Below are 19361 nucleotides of genomic sequence, written 5' to 3'. Positions count from 1 at the left end.
GCTGAGCCAAAACCTGGCCAGTGTCTGCACAGTGAAGTAAAGCAAAATCCCTAAAGGCTGCCATATTTCTGCACCAGACACTTCCAAAAGTGCATGTGCACTGTGAATCCCCCATGTGTCGTGCCTGAGGACAGCTAAGGATGGACTCTCATCAAAGAGCTCTTTACAGACTAGCCCACAGACTTAATGACCCAAGAGGCTGCTACTCACTGTCTATGCCCTTGGTTCCAGGCACTTGATCTGCAAAGTATTTCTGCATCTCACTTGAGGCTTTATAGTGAGAACAGCTGGCCTAGGGAATATACAAGCACCCTCTCTTTTAAACCAGAACAAGGCACTAACACCACAGCAGCCCCAGCAGTGCTGCAGCCCAGATGACCTTTCCTAAATTTCATACAGTAATTACTGCAGAGACTGATACTGCCTGACTGAACCAGGCGACAAATTAATGATTTCCTCCATTCATTACAGAAGAGGAGGATTGGCACTGGTCTGTCAGTAGCCATGTGGATAGACATCCATTGGTTTACTTAAGCGGATATGGAGCTGAGCTGGAGACACTGAGGCTCTGCATGGGCAGGGCACAGAGCATCCTTAAAGCAGAAGCCTTTACATAGCACTGAACTGGACTCACACAAATCAATACTGCTGAATGACTCTGTTTTCTTTTTCAAGTAATAGAATCCCGTCTTTCTTTTTTATTTGAGTGTATCACTGTGACTCATTTTGCAAGATGACGTCTTATTATACAGAGGAAAGGTCAAAAACTTCAATATTGCTACTTCTGCGTAGAACACTATTTTCTTCTGGGTGAACTTGCAGGAGTAAACAGTCTTATGAATGATTTGGTGTATGATATGCAAAAAGAGACATTTCTGCAGCCTGTCTAGACTCTCAGACAAGATCAGACTGTGCTGTCATCAAAGACATTTCCACAGCCTTTCGTATCACTTGAAAGACAGATCAGTCATGCAAAAATGAAAAATAAATAAAAACAGCTGACCTGCCAGTGTCACTGTGGAAATCTGAGCACAGTAACCTTAGACAATTTAGAGATTATGCTAACAACATGGCAAGAAGTTTTAGCAAACATTTGTGAGGCAGGGCAACTCCTGCACTAGTGAATGAAATCCAAAAATGAGTCATGCACAAGCAATTTTGCTATGGGCCATAAAATCATTTTATGAGAGTTACAGATAATTCTGTATGCATTCTATAATGTTTCCCTACTGTGTAGAGATGAGTATCTCAGTATCCTATCACAGATAATGATGGAAAACAAATTCTCTACATAAAAGCTGATTGCTCAGAGATTCACCCTTAACTGTTCCAAGGGATTGTAATGCCGATGGAACATTTTATACTGCATTCATCAACAAAGAGTGAGATTCATCACTGCCAAACAGTGCAGTTTAGATGCATGTTATAAGATGTAGCAGGGTGAATTGAGAACAGCCTTAGACACAGAATATGTAACCTGCTATTGTCTATCACGCATGCACCTACCATCCCTCAAAATGACACCTCTCATTTCCTCCTGTTAGTACTCTTGCATGTATTCAGACATATGAAGCAGTATCAAAAGAAGAGATGCATTCTGTGCATGTCATGCTGGCAAAAACTTGCAGCAATAAGCCAGTCATAAAATAACAGATACTGGAGTATAAAAGGTGAACCTTTTAGGACCAACTTTACAACAGCGCTGCCTCTTTTTGCACCTCAATTTTTTCTTTATGTTCTTTTAATTTTTTTCCAAGTGTACCCACAGGATTATTATAACAAAACAGCTTGAAAAACACTGGAAGCTTTCAAAAGAGGCTTCTCTCATGAGACTTTAACAAGTTAACTCTTTTGCAAGTAGCTTTACAACTAATACACTGTTGGCAACCCAAATTCAACGCAGACTCCACTGAAAGAATAAGACAGAATTCTTTCTTAAACTTGGATGTGGCAGTCTTCAGGAGCTGAGCTTAAAAACGAAACACAAACCCCCAACAAAACAAACAAACCACAAAATAATCCCAGAAGAAGATACCTCTCCAACATCATAGACCCATATGCGGCCTTCTGAATCACCAACTGCCACCTCCTTCCCAGCCTGGGCCCAGCGGACACGGTTGAGGGCAGACGCTCCTTCTATGGTGACACTGGCTGTGGGAACCTGTTGAAACAATAGGAACAGGAAGGACAATTAAATCACACTGCCTACAAACCCAGGGGTCAATTCTGAATGTCCCACATGAGTCAAAGTCCCCTGGCATTGCTGGAAGAAGCAAACGACTCTCAATGGGGTGAGAAAAAAAAAGGAAAAGGGTTCATTGTTTCTTTGATCACATGTGCTAAAAAGAGAGAAGTCAGAGATTGTTTGGAATGAACAGTAAAGGGAAGTAAGTGAAGCCATTTTTTTCCCCCCTTAGCCGTGGAAACATGCAAAACCAAATCTTTTTTCTCAAAAGTCACTAATATGACCAAGAAACAACTGAGAGCAGGATTTGGCTTCAGTCCTGCCATGGCTTCTGACTCAGACCCAGATAACCTGATGGTCAGCAGACACATCTCTGTATTCATGCTGAATATAGAGGACTCATGTATCCTCTGAATCCATACTCACCCCTGTGGCTAGATGCAGAGGCTGAAACTTAGGTATTCTATCAGAAAAGTCCTGAGCTAATCACTTTAGAGTGACAACAAGGCAGAAGTGAGAACAGCTGAGCTGACATTTTTGAACTCCTACAATATATTTCCACAATTCTCTTTTACATCCCCAGGACATTACTTCTGCTTTAAATACACCTGGATGCTGTCTAATTCTTAAACCTCCTCCCTGCCCCAAGTCAACCAACTTAACAGGTGATCCACAAGAATACATAAAAATTCTGGTTAATGCGTGGGGTGAATAAAGCAACGAACATGATCTTAAGAGAAGTATTTGTCATCTATGCTGGAATGAGGGCATCAAAAGATGCGGCAGGAGGAAGGAACTGAGTGGGTGATTGTCCCAGATAGGTGGATCACTCAGTTGATTTAGGTCACCTCATATGACAAATGACAGTAACCTGAAAGCCTACTAATGCTCCACCCAGCTGCCTTTAATAGGAGAGAACCTGCCTGAGCAAGGAGCCTGTCGCTTGGCACAACAGTCTTCCAAACAAGGCTTTTTAGTTTCAGTGCCTTTTAGGTCAAGGCAAACAGGATAGGATAGCTGCAAAAACAACTCCTCCACCAGATCTATCTGGTGGGAAAAGGTTTCAGTCACATTGTGAGATGACAAGGGAGTGTCCCAGGATGTATACATGGGCATAGAATGTAGAGCAGTCTAGGTGAAAAGAGGTAGCTAGACAAGAAATGGAGTCCAGGCTACCCTGAGAGGAGTGACAGGTACTCCTTCTGTCCTTATTGGCAGTACAGTGCAGCAGGAGCAGGAAGAAAGCAGCTTGAAGGTTGTATTAAACCCTGGTCTAAACACTGACAAACTGGCAAGATTAACAAAACCAGTATTTTGCTGACCTCATCTCGGTTCTTCGACTGTAGCTTTACATTTTTGTTGTGAGACAGGTCTAAAGATCCTGGAGGAAAATAATTTTAAAATGAACATTGTGTAGCTCTGATGGCAGTCTCCTCCTCAGCCCTAATGCCTTCATTGTGTCACAACAGACAAGTGACAGCAGAAAGCTGAAGCTCTGCAGACTTGCTGAGACTCTGTTACAGCCACAGCGCGTGCACTGCCAGGCCAGCAGCTGGACAAGGACCGGGAAGCAGGGCTGCTTCCCTTCCCTCTCCCCCTGGAGGCTCCCTGCTCCCCCTCACCAACCCTGGCACCAGGCTGCCAAACCAGCTGGCACCTCAAGCACAAGGATGCTGCCACAGCTAAAGCATCACCTCGGCAAAAGGCTTCACAGCAGCGTCCTGAGGCCCACGTGAGAAGTGCAGGAGGATTTTGTTTCCAGAATGATGAATGATGTAGAAATAATGCTGGATATCGGTCAGAAAGCAGATACCATCCTCCCCCTCTTTAGGAAGTCATTCAAATGCAAATAACCACTGGACTCATCTCCCTGTTGTGCAAGGCCCAGGTCCTGTCCAAGGCAGTATTACCCAAAAAAGCTGGCATGCACTAACTCCTTGTCCTGAGTCTGTTACCTAAGAAGAGCCAATGGCCTTAAACTGACATGGAGTCATTTATCCATGATAAAAATCACAGTAGAAAACAAGCAAGTTTAACTGCTGCCATCACAGATTTCTGGTGGGGGGGAAAAAAATGCAGCCAAAATTAATTTCATAACCTCATTTGGGAATGGGTTTTTTCAAACAGCTAAATGACACATTTTAGAAGACTAAGCCACAAACCAGCTATGTTTCTCAGAAAACTTCAGATCCCAGATATGTGTTTCATGTAGAAATATACAGTCTATATTTAAGGCATTGAATTTTCACAAAATCTTTCAGGAGGTTGTAATACATAACTCTAGAGCTGGGGTTTGGTTTAGGTTTTTGCTTTTGGTGGTTTACTTTTTGTTGTTGTTAATACAGCATTCTTTCAGTGTTCCACATAAAAATAAGCAGCATGAATGCCACAGACACAAGACACAACCCGTGCTTTTTTCAGAACCCGATGGTTTTGAAAAATCCTGTTACTAATTCACAAAGCTATCTAACAAAATAAAAAGCAATACTGAAACAGTCTTTAAAAATCCAAAGGAAAAAAACCTTTTCTCCAGTGGTACGGAGAGAAATATAGTCAAACCATAGTATCTTAAAATAGATTTGTCTGCTCTCAGTAGTGATAGTTTAAATTACACATGCCTAGTTTAGACTTCAAGGTAAGAGTTTATTTATAATGGTAGCATTATGTTTTTAAAATTACATTTGAAGTACTTTATAAATTCTCTGAAGTTGGTGCTTGTCAGATTTTAAACAATTTTAAAATGAAATTTCAACAGATAACAGATTAAGAAAGATGCAGCCAGAAAAATCCGCATGATAAGAATATAGTTTTTTTGGTTTTTTATTGCCTATGTAGTGTCAAAACCTGCTTGCAAATATATCTATTACCTGTTTCTAGATATAGACACCGTTCTCACTTTAAAAACCAAGGTACAGCACGCAAAAAACCTGAGAAACATCTGAACAGGATATAACACAGAAGAAATAAGCGACTTTGTCAGCTTCATATCAGCTCATACATAAATAAGACTCATCAAGCACCAAGATATCTTCTCCACTCTTGATCAAAAAATAAATGTTATGGATATATAGGTAAGAAATCAGCATTTGCTATCCTGAAACTGTTTGCCAGCCTCACTAGACTGATCCATAAAAAGAATATTCGTTTTGCAAAAGAATGATGGAGTGGGTAAGGATTTTTTTCTTTTCAACTTTTTCTAATATGCATTTATAAGGTACAAAATAAAACGTGCTGGTTTTCCTTGCTATTACAAAAATAATTTCTGATATGCAGAAATAAACATGAAGTACACCAATAGCCTTGCAACTTTGCCATGAGATTTTGAAAATAATTATTACACTGATTAAATCCTTAGTACAGTGTAATAATCTAAGTTATTTGGTCAGAAAGCATCTAGCTCTCAGGAAAAATGTTTTCAATAAATACCGAGAGCAACACTAATGGAAACTCTGCTGCGATTCAAAAATTTGAAGGTAGCATATGCTAACTAAACCCAGGTGTTTTCTTAATTGATTTTCAAAATAATTCCTAAATATTAACGCGGCTTATTCCCCAAATTAAACAAAACCAGGACTCATTAATAACAATCATATCTGGATCTTACACAGAGATTTTTATCAATAGCTAGCAGTTAAACACAGTAATAGACCTGTCATTTTCTACTGCCTTCACAAATACTTTGACATCACGTATCTGACATCTAAAAGTAATAATGATCTAAAAAATAGGTGTTTCAAAATCTCTTATTAGAAAGGCAGAAGTGCTGACAAGGAGTTTTTCTTAGCAAATAGCTGTGCAGACTTAAACGGCATAATCAATTACAGAAATGGCATAATCAATTACAGAAATGTGGAAAATTATTAGCTAATTACGACCTACCAGATAGAAGGTAAAAGCAAACAACGATCACTTTCGGTTACGATGCTTAGAAGAACTGTTTGCAGTTCTCTCTTTCAGAGATAGTTCTATTACTTCTCCTGTGTAACAAAACTTCACATCTATTCAGAATCTGCCAGTTTATCCTTTCTACAGATGTTTTTATTTGTTTCATCAGTGCTCAGTAAGGAAACCAAATTGTATTTCTGTGTCCAGAGACCCAAACTTGATTCTCATAAAAACACAAAGCTCGGATGCCATGGAAATAATTCCAGTCTGATCCTTACATGAGAGCTGATTTTGACCTCTCAGAACGGAAATAATTTGTGAAATCAGGGGGTGGCCTTGCATGCAGAATAAAAGCAGGATGAAGCTTGAAATTAATTCTTTTTTTCTGATGTTCCTATATATTTATATGTAAACACACTGAAAACATGCAGCAGTTTGCTATGTACAGCCTTATTATTGATGGGAATGGGATCAAGCAGTACAGACTAATTTTTTTGAAAGAAATTATGGTCTCCTTGAGTAAAATGGCAAAACATCAGTTGATTTCAATTTCAGCTCTGGTACTTGGGGGGAAAGGGTTTTTTTTTTCTCCTCAAAATGCTGTGTTTTATGCTCTGTGTTTAAGCCTGCATTAATGAGAACACCTGAAGGATATGTCCCTCCCTTCCCAAAATAAATTCTTAGGAGACTCCTCCTGTATATCCTCCAGCTGTATGTGCTCTAATTAAAAAGGCTGCACTGCTTCCTGCTCAGAGCACTTCAAAAGGCCTCGCTGCTCCCCTTGACAGTGCAGTGCCTGGTGCTGGTTCCTCTTACCTGTCCATGCTTATTTATGGCAAGCAGCACTCACTGGAAGCCATAAACTGTGCCCGTATTTTACTCTGACTGAAACGCATAGCAGGTTTGCGTGAAAGGTGTATTAATGAGACAACTAATCTTAAAATAAATAATAAAATTTAAAAATAGGGTGTATGGATGAAAATATTGCTGCTTGCTCTTCCATCTTCTCTTTTTTGGACGTACAAAAGAAATTTGCCAGCTAATATGCAATGTTTTATTTTCTTACAGTCCATTTGTTCTAAATTTTATGTTGCATTAAGTAAAAATATGGAAGACTTTGTGTGTTGAAAAAATAATTTCAATTTTTGTGCTGAAAACTGATGACCGGCCATCTAGGATTGACCTCAGGTGATGACAGGTTTTCTGAAAATCATTTTGGGGTGAAACTCAAATCCAGAAAAGACAGTATCAATTTAAGCCTCTGCTGGTTTAAAAAATTTAAATAATAGGAGGGAAAAAAACGGGGTTTGGCACATTTAGAAAAAACCCTTTTTAAAAAACAGTGTTTATTAGTCTCAAGCTTTGCTAAGAGTGCTGTGATTAATCCTTTCTCACCAGTCAAATTCAAAGTCGACCTTTCCAATGGTCCCCACTATTTAGCTAACAGCAGTGAAAAGAAAACATGTTATTTGCATTTGCACCTTCAAGTTCCGCACCAAAGTTTAAAAACAAAAAATGATGAGGGTGTATGGCCCTCAAATGGCATGGGAGAAAGATGCCCCGTGCTTTCAAAGACTGAGGCGGGGTACTAAACAGCTCGAAGGCAGGGTGCGAGGGGAGAGGCAGGGGCACACGCTTGGTTTCTGACACGCTGGAGGCACTGGCACGGGGCTCCCAAAGCACAATCCCCAGAGAATGTGGCGCAGAGGACAGTAAGTGGAGAGGGAGAGGCAGTCTCTGAGGCAGTCTCTGAGGCAGTCCAACACGAGCCCGGTCCCCGCTGGCGGTCAGCGGCGGCGTGGCCGGGCTGCCGAGGTGGGACCCCTGGGTGAGGGCCGGCATGGCAAACCTGGCGCTTGGAGCGTCGTGCGCCAGGAACGGGGTGGGGAGATAAAAAAACCCAAACCTGAAGAACGGGCGCGCTTTAGAAGGGCACCTTAAAATAACAGAGGGGGAGGGAACCTCCTCCCCGAGCCGGCACCGCGGCATTTAATTGCGTTGGCTTTCTGCCGGGGGTGCCGGAGTCGGCCCTCCCGCCCCTGACAGGTACCGAGAGCAGCAGCCCCGCCGCAGGGGAGGGAGCGAGAGAGGGAGGGAGCGAGAGAGGGAGGGACGGCGGGCGGGCGCCCGCGGCAGCGGGACCTGCCCTCCCTTACCCTCCCCTCCGCACCCGAACGGAGCCCCGGCTGGGAGGATAGCGAGGGGTGCCCTCGCAGGGCAGCGCCGGCCCTCACAGGGTTAAGGTCTCTCCCGGCGCCCCGCTGCCCGCCCGCCCGCGCCGTCCCACCGCCGCCTCACGGCCTCCCTCACCTCGGTGTCGTTATTCAGGTTCCACAGATCCAGGCGCCCCATCCCGTCCACGCAGGCGAAGAGCGCGGGATGCACTGGCGACCACATGACATCGTAGACATAGTCGGCATTGTCTTCAAAGGAGTAGAGCGGCTTGTTGTGCTGTAAAGCAGAGAGCGGCATGAAGACTTCGTGGCGCTAGTGCTGCCTGGGGCTGTCTGGCGAGTCTAATTAAAAACTTTGCACATTTACAAAGTGTCATAAAACTTCCCCAGATGAAAGGTCCTCCGCGAAGGGCGGGACTGCGCTTTAATGGAGCAACAACTGTCCGGTGGGATAAATGAGATGCCCGGTGTGAGGGGTGTGGGACGCGCGGATGACGGCGCGGGGGGAGCGGCCGCTCCCGCCGGCACCCCGGTACCCTGGCACCCCGGTACCCTGGCACCCCGGTAACCCGGCACCCCGGTAACCCGGCACCCCGGCGGCGGGCGGGGGTGCGGAGGGCGGTGCGGGAGGCAGCGGGCACGGAGCCCCGCTCCCGCCCGAGCCCGGCGCGCCGGCGGAGGCTCCGATAGGGATCGTGAGGGCGGCGGGAGCACCGCGGGCGGCGGCTGACACCCAGCGGCGGGCGGCGGCAGCGCACCGGCCCTGCCCCGCCCCGGGCTCCCCGCGCCCGCCGGCTCCGCAGGGAGGGAACGAGGGAGGGAGGCAAGGCTGTCATCTGCAGCAGGCGGGGAGTCGGAGGGAAGTTAGGAAGTACACCAGGAATAAAGTGTAATTGTCCCTCATGAATTATTCATCGCATCTGGCTTGTCTTTAATTTTTGCATAATGGCTTCGCTAATCCCCGATCAATTAATGGAAAATGAAATTTGAATGATAATGAAAACTCCAGAGATGAAAGAAATTAAGTATTCTCATGGCTTGTGACAGAAATCTAAACAATGGGACTTCTCCGAGGGTCTCCCTCAGTGCCTCCCTCCTCCTGCCGTTCCCCGCCGCCTCCCCGGCGAGCGCGGCCCGGCGGGACCGGCCCCTCGGTTCCCGGCCCCGGGAAATGCGGCATCACGGAGCGGGCCCTGCAAGTGTCCACGTCCCACCCGTAGAACACCTCGGTCAGGTCCCTCTGGAATGCACCCTCGTGCATTTTACAAAGGAAACGTTGTCCGGAGTGCCTCAATGCATTGCCACGCATTATTTTTCCGAAGAGTGGAGTGACTAGCTGCAATTATTATATGGCTTTCCTGTCGCATATGATTAATTTAAAGCGCTAATGCAGTCGGTTTGACATCTGTTTACAGACGGGTCCTTCCTAGCTTTGGATTTGGTGCTCTTGCACCCCAAGGTGCTTGGATGGATGCTGGGGCTGGAAGCACTGCAGGGTCAGTGCATGGGACAGCTGTGTGTCCATCTCTATGCTGCAATGTCTCTGAGGATTGATGTGCTGTGTTGCTGTTGCAGCACTGAAAACAATTCTGTAGTGTTTCTGGCCATTACAGGTATCACAAAAAAATTACTGGAAGTATTCAGAGATTTAATTACATGACTTTGTAATTTGAAAATGTACTGAGAATACATAGGGATTTATTCCAGAGGCTGGGTTTTCCTCTGCTTGAATTAAAGAAAGATGCTTTGATTACAGGATCGGGTCTCAAATTTTCGTAACCAGCCTAATGGATTTTGTCCATTTCTTAAGACTAACAAACATTTTGTGTAACAATGAAATGAAATTAGAGCTTGACCTTATCACCTCGAATTTATACAACATTTAATTTCTTTTCCCAGGCTGGAGTTTTGCAAAAGAAAATTAAAAAAATTAGAAAAATATTTTCGTTCCTGAAGAAGGTCTTTTTCTCCAAACACCTGTGTCTGCTTACTATATTATCAGTGGAGTTACTTACATGTGTTAATGGAATTACTTACATGCTCGTGCTAAAGCTTTTCCAGGCTCTAAGGCCAAATAAACACCAAATTTTCAAGAGGCAGAGGTATTTCATAAGAAATTTCAAAGTGAATCTTTACAACTGTGAGCCAGGGAACAGTATTTAGAAAGGACTACATGGATTCCCAGTACTGCACTGTGGATTTTCACTGAAAACATCTAATTTGGGTTCAGATATATCAAGTATCTAAATCCTGGTGGGCATTGAAGATAGTAGTATAACAAAAGAAAAAGAAATCTGGTCAACTGCTAGATGGATGGTATATTTCTTATTCATGGAAGAAGCGCTGCACATACAGTGCTTTAACATATAATGTCATGGGAGAAGTAACAAAATTCCACAGAAGTTAAGGGCCTATTAAGATATCAATCAATCCAGGGCAGATTTCAATCAGCATTTCCTTTTTGTCAGCATATCAAAACTTGTTTTGATCCTGAGTGTGGCACTTTTTAAATGGATTTTTTAGTTCTATTACTTTATTTTCCACTTCTTGCATAAAGACCAAGGCATTAGAAGGAAGGGTCAGGAGTTTTGGTGCTAGTCTATATCTTGCTGTACACATGTTGTATAGTCTCTGGTAAACAGCTTTAGCTGATGTGCCTCTGTTTCTTTTGTTTTTATCAAAATAAAAACACTTTAAAGGTGCTGGGATTTGACGTGAAAAGCCTCAAATACCAAAAATGAAACACTTTACTATGACAGTGGAAATATTCGGTCAGATAGATAGTCAGAGGAAAAGTGTGGACAACAAGCACAATATGACTTTTGAGAAAGATCTCAGACATGCAAGGAATGACACACAAAATAATGGAGAATAATAGGGCGTGGAGCACTGTAGAGAAATAAAAAATTGCAGGATTGCGAGCAGCCCAACCAAAAGGCAAGATGAGCTGCAGTGTGGTTAGGAAATCAGGGAGAAATCATATGATGAAAATCAGGCAGTGGTAGTGGAGCTGATCTACAACTTGACACTGCCCCCAGTATCACTGTCCTTCCAGTTTGACTGTCAGTGAAAGAAGAGAAAGTATTTCCCATACTGTCTTGTCTTCTTGCACTGTTTAACCAGAGAGGAACACAACAACTGCATAAGGACCATCTTGCTTTGTGTCCTGTCTTCAATACTAACAGCGACTGGTGTTTCTTAAATGCTGATGTTTCATCCTGGTCTGAGAGCAGTTACGTCAATTTCATTGTGAAGGCTCCATTTCTGAGTTTTAAGTGTGTATATGAATGCTCACAGGACTTCCTTACTGAGAGCCTGCTTCCCTACTACGGGCCCAGGCCTGCAGATCTTGTAATACAACGATTTATGAGTAAGGACCGATACCGACTGCTTTCAGAAAATGCTGAAATGTGGAACCATGTAAAGGTCACTTTAAAGCAGTTTTAAATTACCAAAAGTTCAGACCTACACAATCCATAACTAACATATGGCTATTATTATAAAACAACTGAAATTTAAGCTTGATGAGCTTTCATTCTTAAATATCAACCCACTCTGTTATTCAATAGAACAGAAGAAACAGTTTAAAGCAGTATCTTCAGAAAAACTTGGGCCAAATCTACTTATTAGTGAAAAAGAAGAGTGTAGGGTAAAAATACAGTCCTAAAGAATCAATGGAGTTTTGCCATTGATTCCAAAAGGACGTGATGTGAGCATTTAGTGGAAAAGGCAAAAAGCCAGTTCCAAGATGTGATTTTTTTTTCTCATTTATTTAATAATGTTATCAAAGTCAATCATTTATCCTCAGTGTTTGTATTAGGGCATTGTTTAAGAGGACAACGAAGAGTAAACATTTTAATTATCCATTGGTTGTCTAGGAAGTAAGACTTGTCTATGAAATAAGAAGCTCACCTAAATAAATTCTACACATTTATATAAAAGGGGGGGGGGGGGGGTTTACACATAAAAATTTGACCAGTCTATTCCACTTATTTGCATAGAAGAATTTTCTTTAATCCAGGAGGCGCCACACATAAAGTAGCTAATTATCCATATAAAGGAATGTATACATATCCACAGGTTTTAACTAGCATCTGACTTCTGGAAAGCCATGGAAAAAACTATTGGCTTTGCCCACTTCATGAAACGAGTATTTTTTTTTCACATTGCCACAATTCCTGTGGGTGTCAGCTCCACTTAAAGGTACTTTCCTAGTCTGTACCTTCAGCAGTACAGATGTGTGGTGACACCACACACTTTGCTGTCTTCTCTTCTTTCTTTCTACTCGATTGTCTTCTGTCCTAAAGATGATAAGCCAAACGCCATACTTCTGGCTCTCACCATATTAACAACAGCCATCAGTGTTGTGCAGTATTGCCAGTTGATTCAAGCTGATTTTGTTTTTCTAGGTGTGCAGCAAATATGACAGATTCATTAGTCCTTGGCATAGAAACTTTCTGAACAAGCTAATGTTGTTTGCTTAGGCTTAAGCTCAGGCTTTCAGGCACTTGGAAAGAGCACAGCCAGAGTGGTCCTGAGCAGAGGGTCTGTTCTTCTGTCTGGCCCTTGAACAAACCAGGGAACAGGAGTTGGGAATGAGATGATCTTCACAGACCCTTCAACCCAAACCATTCTATGATTCTATGAACTTTGTCTCTGTGAGCATTCTATAAAACATTCTATAAATAAATAAAACTACAACCTGCAAAAGGGCGTCAAAGAAAGACATCTCTTTCAGAAGAGATAACACACAGGGAAGGTACAATCTTCTGTCTTTCTTTAACATGAGTTAAAGCTGGAGTGTCACACTGACTAGATGATGTCAAAGAAACTGGGACAGGGCACAGCTTGTGGAACTTCTGCTCAGGATAGGATCTGTGCTTGTTCAGTGTTTTATAGGCCCACTCTTCTCCATCTTGAAAGAGAGCCCAATGTTTTTCTGAATCCAGGCTCATTGTTTCCCTTCTGACAGTGACATTTAACCAGGCCTTAAAACATGCAGACAGCATAGCAGAAACTAAAAGCTGTTGGGAATATTGAGGCAAATACTCATCGAGTCTGGTTTTACTCTGGTCTTGGCCTTCAGTGTTGTCCTTCTTGGGACACCATCTATTAGCTGTTTAGGATTGCCTGTCCATACCTCTTGTGGTGAGAAGTGCTCTGTTCTGTACAAGGCTCAGCTGCTCTTGCAAACCTTCATGTTCTCTCTCAATTGGTATTGAGCATTGAGTCAAAGAGGCCCTGGTTTTCATTCAGACTGACTGATCTCCACAGGAATTTTGCCACTTCTGGACTACCATGTTTCTCAAAAATCTGTTTTCTAATGGTTACAGTGATCTAGGATTATCCAGTAGCTCCTACTTGGATATTATACTTATGCGACTTGACTAAATTCAGTTTATGCTCATTTTTAAAAGTTACAGCATTCCCAGGAACTGTTACTAAATATCATAAATCAGAGGCAGTAGTTACAGGTACATCCCTGATGGCTCAGCAAAGCCTGTCTGCATTCTCCACAAAGGGTATCATTATCCTACAGACCCCAGCACTATACAACTCACAACTTGCAGCCTGCTCCACCTTTTCCAGAACTAGCCAGACCTTCCAAGGATGGCAATGGGAAAGCAAAAGGGGATGTTCTGCTTCAGCCACCCAATGTCACTGGCTAACTGAGGTACCCTGAATTGACATACAGTTCCTTTACTTGCCTTAAAATTCCTTCTGGTAGTCAGTTTCAGTGCTGGATTTCAGATGAGCCTCAGGGACTCAAAGAAAATTTCACTGGGCTATGACTGATCTGTATGCTGTGTCACCTCACTGTCAGCTAACTACTAGGTCACTGAACCAAGTCTAAACTGACTTGTTTGGCAAGATAACAGGCTTAAGTTTTAGACTCAGTAGCAACAGGGGGAAAGGAGTGAGTGTGGAAATGATCCCTACACTCGTAACAACCCTTTTGTTTAAGTGCTGTAGTATTGTTACACTGATTGGGTTTTGGCATTCTAAAAGCTGCAGACAGACAAGGCAGAAAACTGTTCACTTTTAGAAATCATTGTTCTCGCTGAGATGCTGAAACTGTTGCCTTTCTTTATTGTCAATAATAAAAGAAAGTCCAATATTTTTGCATAAACATGTGGGAATTATTATGGATGGAGGAGGGGACAAGGCTAAGACCGAAAGGAAAGGGGCTATGAGAGCAGACCAAGTCTGGAGATAACCTGATGATTACATTTTTGTGGTTTCCTTCAAAGTCAAAATGCCATGAGTGAGTATAAAAGAAGGAAGCAAAGGAAAAAAGGTTTGATGATTGGCACAGGCGGTTTTAATGAGAACTGATCTTAATGTCTAATATTATGGTATGAAGAAAAAAATAAAAGAACTTGGAAAGTCAGACAGCACTTGTCTTTTAAGAGCATCAGAAATTCAAACAGCAGAGCTTTTGAAATCTGTGAAGATAGCCTGGAAGCCAGTTTTACTGACAGGTAAACTACTTACATGGTTAATCCTTCTTAACTCTTTACATGCTCAGCAGAGGTTCAACACATTCTGGCTGTGCTGCTCTACTTCAAAAGTTCTCTTCTACCACGCCTTTCCACTTACTCATGGGAAAAAGACCTTTTTATTTTCTAAAGAAAAAAAGCAGAAAGCATGGCATTCCTCTTTACCACTGCATATTAGCTGAGGAACTACTTTCAGTGAGTTTGATATAAATGTGCATTGCTTGATGCCTACTGTAAATTTAAATTATTTAAAAGATTTGCTTGCAATGGATGAACTTTAAAAACATCAGAATGTATGTAAGGCAAACGGGCTTACAGTGTTCCCCAGCTCCTTCTAGCTCTAGTTCCTTCTGGCCAGGCTGGTGTATTGTTTATGCATTTTAGATCATCGAGTTTAATTCCTAATCTGGAGCCTCTCCTATTCCACAATTACAAGAGTTGTGCCTATGGGTCTCCACTCTGTGAGGTTTAATATCCTCTGCTTCATTCACCCACATCAAGCTGGAGGCAAGTGCGGACAGCAACACTGGAAAAGCTTATACAGGTATCTGCCATTTGTTCTGTACTTCCTCAGACTGCTGACTTTGTCGCTGAATGGTAATCAAGTTTTCCACCTTTTACTTAAAACATGCATCTAAAACTATGCATTTGTGTCAAGAGACTTCTTTAGAAATACTACTGTTTTCTTTTGGAATTTCTACCTGCTTCTAAAAATGGCTCAATTTCTTTGAAGAAGCTCAAAACACTACAGGAAGTCTTACTGCCCTTGCCTACCAAACTGATTCATAGTTTCTGTAGTTCATATTCCTGCCTTTATATTACTATATTCCTGGATTATTTTTCAGAGAAGCTCTTGAGGGACTTTCTGAGAAATATAAGCAAGGCATGTTGATTGAAGAACGACCAAATCCTGGTCAGAGGAAACACAGTGAAACACTGAGGGGCAGATTTGGCCTTCTACCTGCAGTTGTCACTCCCTGTGGGTTTATATCCCACACAGATGGGACAAGGCAGCAGGGCTGGAGAATGAGTGGGATGATTTGGGAGAAGCTGGATGGGTGCGCTATCCTTTCCTGTCATGCAGGAGAGGCAGCAGCACATGCTGAGGTCCTGCACGTACCTCTTCTGGGGTCATTGGGACTGGGCTCCCTGCTTCGGGCCTCAAGTTGTTAAAGAGAGGTAGTTTAGCTCAAATTGCAAGGCGAGGAGAGGAGTGGGATAATGTAGCTGCGGTTTAGTTGTTTCCCACCTCTGCGGTTCTGATGGGAACGTTCAGTATGAGGCCCCTGAAAATTCAATTTCTCTTTTTAATGGAAAATGCCGCTTCATCGCAGGGTACCTGGCTCAGCATTGCGTGTGTACTCAGCGAATTGCCAGGCTTTCAAGTGACCCTGCTGCTGCAGTTCAGCTGCCAGGAAGCAGGAGCACAAGGAACATTGCAGGATGGCTGACACAGCCTGATGTTACAGCACTGTCTGCTAAACAGTCAAGATTAGTATTTGTAGCTGCTGCCACCAGGATGCCCGCAGAGCTTTCATGGGTCAGTAAGCAATGATTTTGAGGCTAATTATTATTGAAGACGACTTCATCTTGTAGGACTTGGAACATGGCTTCTTTTTTTTCCTGAGAACAAAAGTCTGTCACATGGCAGAGAAAGGATGGCTGCCTGAAGCAGGTGGGAGAAAATTTCCATTAGGGAAGAAGTCCTGGGCTTTATATACTGATAATTGTCCTGAAATGTTTCACTATTGCATGTGAGCTTGATCCTCCAGTGTAATTCTGCAACAGAACTGTCAGTGGGAGGTTTGCATTTTGATTTCAGGGAAAAAAGGAAAGATGACTTTGTTTTGCACAGATTATATAAGCTCCTGAAATCCAATTCTGCTTTCCATGTGCAAATACAGCTTTCACTGCTACACCTGGATTTATGTTAGGGTTTTCTGAAATACAGTTTAACCCACTGAGCTTTTTAGAACTCAGTATTTTAGATAACTGTTTTATTTGTGTGTGTGCCATTCTTCATGAAATATATCACAAAGAAGCACCATGTTTCATGTGAGCGAATTAATTATGTTGGCCAGCTGATGAATATTTTCCTAACACTTATCAAATATGGCTACACAGAAAACCAAAATCATGAGAAGTATTTCAAGTGAAGAACTTGGGACTCATTTCAAGCCACCTGACTTCACTTTGGTTTTGCTCTTTAAAATTACCAAGAAAATACTTTTTTTATTTTTTTTTTTTAAATACAGCTGGATGAGAGCCAGACCTCTGGCTCCAGAGGTAAAGGGCAAAACCTAAAAAAATCCTGTCTGAACAGGCAACTCCACCCTCTTCCCCAAGTCATCTTGGCCTTTTGACAGAAAGTGTGCTCTGAAGCAAATTCATTCATTGCCTTGTTTTTGGACCAAACTCAAAATTCTGAACTCACACCACATAGAGACCTTTTCCATGACATCCCAGCCTGCTATTTTATCACCTTTTGTCATTCTCTATAATCAGATAACATTTGGACAGTGATTAATCAAATTAATCATTTTCATTACTTTTATCAAAGAGAAAAGGAACTTTGTGTGGTAATGCAGCAGTGAGGGAGACCATTCTAGTCAAGTATCTAAAATAAGAGGAGTGAAATTGTCCCCTGAGATAGACATTTGAGCTCCATCAAAATCAGTCAGAGGGAGGAGTAGTAAAGGATTCCACAGGATTCTGGCTGCAAATCAAGGTGCATATATGTATGTGTGTGTGGTGTGGGATAAAGAGGCTGATTCCTTCCTGGTAGTGGTTTGGGAGAAGCCAGAATAAGAAGACAGACTTGGGAGCTCAAAAGTGCTGACATGTCTGCTAGTTTAGATATGGCTTGAGGCTGTCCAGATGCAAGAAAGCCACCAAAAGCTACAGCAACTGATCATCTGCCAGACTTGGGCTCCTGCATAGTTGGTGGCAGGCAGGAGTGGTGGTATCTCCAAGAGATGTCTAATGTATGCAGTACAGTTACTTCTTTCCAGTGGCTGCACAAGAAACCAAAGTGTGAAAGCTCTACATAATAAAAGATCCAGGAGGATCCAACTTCATATGAAGTAAGAGTCATCTAAAATGCCTTACATGATAATATGAGAAGACAGCCCAAAGGTGACCATCAAGCAGTGCTCTGGTTCATTCTGCAGCACCCTTTTCCATCACAGTAAATCTGGTCTATTAAGTGGATCTAATCAGATGCTATCAGCAAAGCTTCTGGGGAAGGGCAGAGTCACTATAGGTATTACAATAACACCAACACCACATGCTTCTTTGCATTTTTCTAGAGGTAGGCTTCAGCTTGGAGGGGATGGTATTCAACTCAAGGCTAAATGACAACCAGTGGAGTCTGAGGTTACGTGCTGATAGGAAGGTATGACAGGTAAAATAATTTGCTCCAAGAGACAGGAGGACTGGTTCGTACCCAGTGGTACCAGGTTGTCAACAAGCACATGGGTGTAAGATGTTCAAGGTACAGAGATGGATGTGAAGGCACATAGCATAGAAATGGGAATGTTTGCTGTTTAAAGTGTGGTTTCTCAAAAAAGCTCAACAGACTGCAGACTGGAGCAGCACAGCATACCAGAAGAGAAGAGCAGCATGTGAGGAGCATAAGAAACAAAAGACAAAGGAGAGGGACAAGGAAGGCACTACCACTGATGCACATGCTAGTAAAGCAAAACTGAGCATAGGCACACAATGGGTAGCCTGTCACTGATGGCACAAGTGACCTCTGGTTCCATTAGACCCTGTTAATGGTTATGTGGTAGTCCTGATACCATTCTGCTCACCTCTGAGCTGCCTTCTGATTATGGCATTTACCACTATTACTTAAACATTAGCCAGAGGGAGACCAGCATGGATGGGGATACAGCAGTGTTGTTACAGTTATTCCAGTCTCTGCCCACCTGAGCATGACTCAGGCATACTGCAAGAGGAGAAAACAAGACATTAGCACCTCCCCTCAGTGGAAGGATAAGAGCTAAAGAAGGCATGTGAAGGATGAAAAAACTAACAAAATCCAGCTCTCTGTCCAGATCCTTATTAACTCCCTTAGCAGCAAACAAGCCATCTTCTAGGCTTCAGCTGAAACCAGCTTATGCTTTGCTATGTTTTAACAACTCCAAGACAACTTCCATCTCTTGACACAATATCAAAAAATTTGCTCTCCAAACAGCAATTGCTGTAATAATAACAACAATACTTACATTTCATTATTTAACCTCATGCTATTCATTCATGAGGATTAGTGTTTAATTAATTAACAACACTTAGCATTTCCACTTAGCACTTTACCTCTTCAAAGCATCGTACCGACACTACCTAATTAAGGGCAGAGCTCTACAGACACTTCACATCAGGACTTCCCTTTCACAGCTCTGCATCCAAGACTTGCTCACACAGTGTAGCATGAATTCAAGTTGAAAGCCCTATTAGCTTCATCAGGAACCAGGTAATGCCATGGTTATCAAGGAACTATATTTGCAAATTCTCTTTCTTTTCCTCTTGCTTCTGGTTGCTTGCTATTCACACAGGGATCTAATTTTTGGCTAATGTGATGGATGATAATGTGAACCTTGTATTAGTGTTATCTAC

General features: G+C 42.5%; 1 protein-coding gene across 4 annotated transcripts in view; it reads right to left on the bottom strand.

Annotated features, from left to right (window-relative positions):
* Window positions 1–19361, bottom strand: part of DYNC1I1 (dynein cytoplasmic 1 intermediate chain 1) — a 183251-nt gene that overhangs the window by 16247 nt on the left and 147643 nt on the right. For all 4 annotated transcript variants that reach the window (XM_015617547.3, XM_015617549.3, XM_015617550.3 and 1 more), the window contains exons 15-16: window positions 8381–8521; window positions 2036–2161 (exon numbers count right to left, since the gene is read on the bottom strand). In XM_015617547.3, coding sequence (XP_015473033.1) covers window positions 2036–2161; window positions 8381–8521 — 267 coding nt within the window. The remainder of the gene's footprint in view (window positions 1–2035; window positions 2162–8380; window positions 8522–19361) is intronic.

The sequence above is a fragment of the Parus major genome, chromosome 2, assembly GCF_001522545.3.
Source record: "Parus major isolate Abel chromosome 2, Parus_major1.1, whole genome shotgun sequence".
NCBI classification, from domain to species: Eukaryota; Metazoa; Chordata; class Aves; order Passeriformes; family Paridae; genus Parus; species Parus major.
This window is presented reverse-complemented; position numbering and strand designations above follow the sequence as displayed.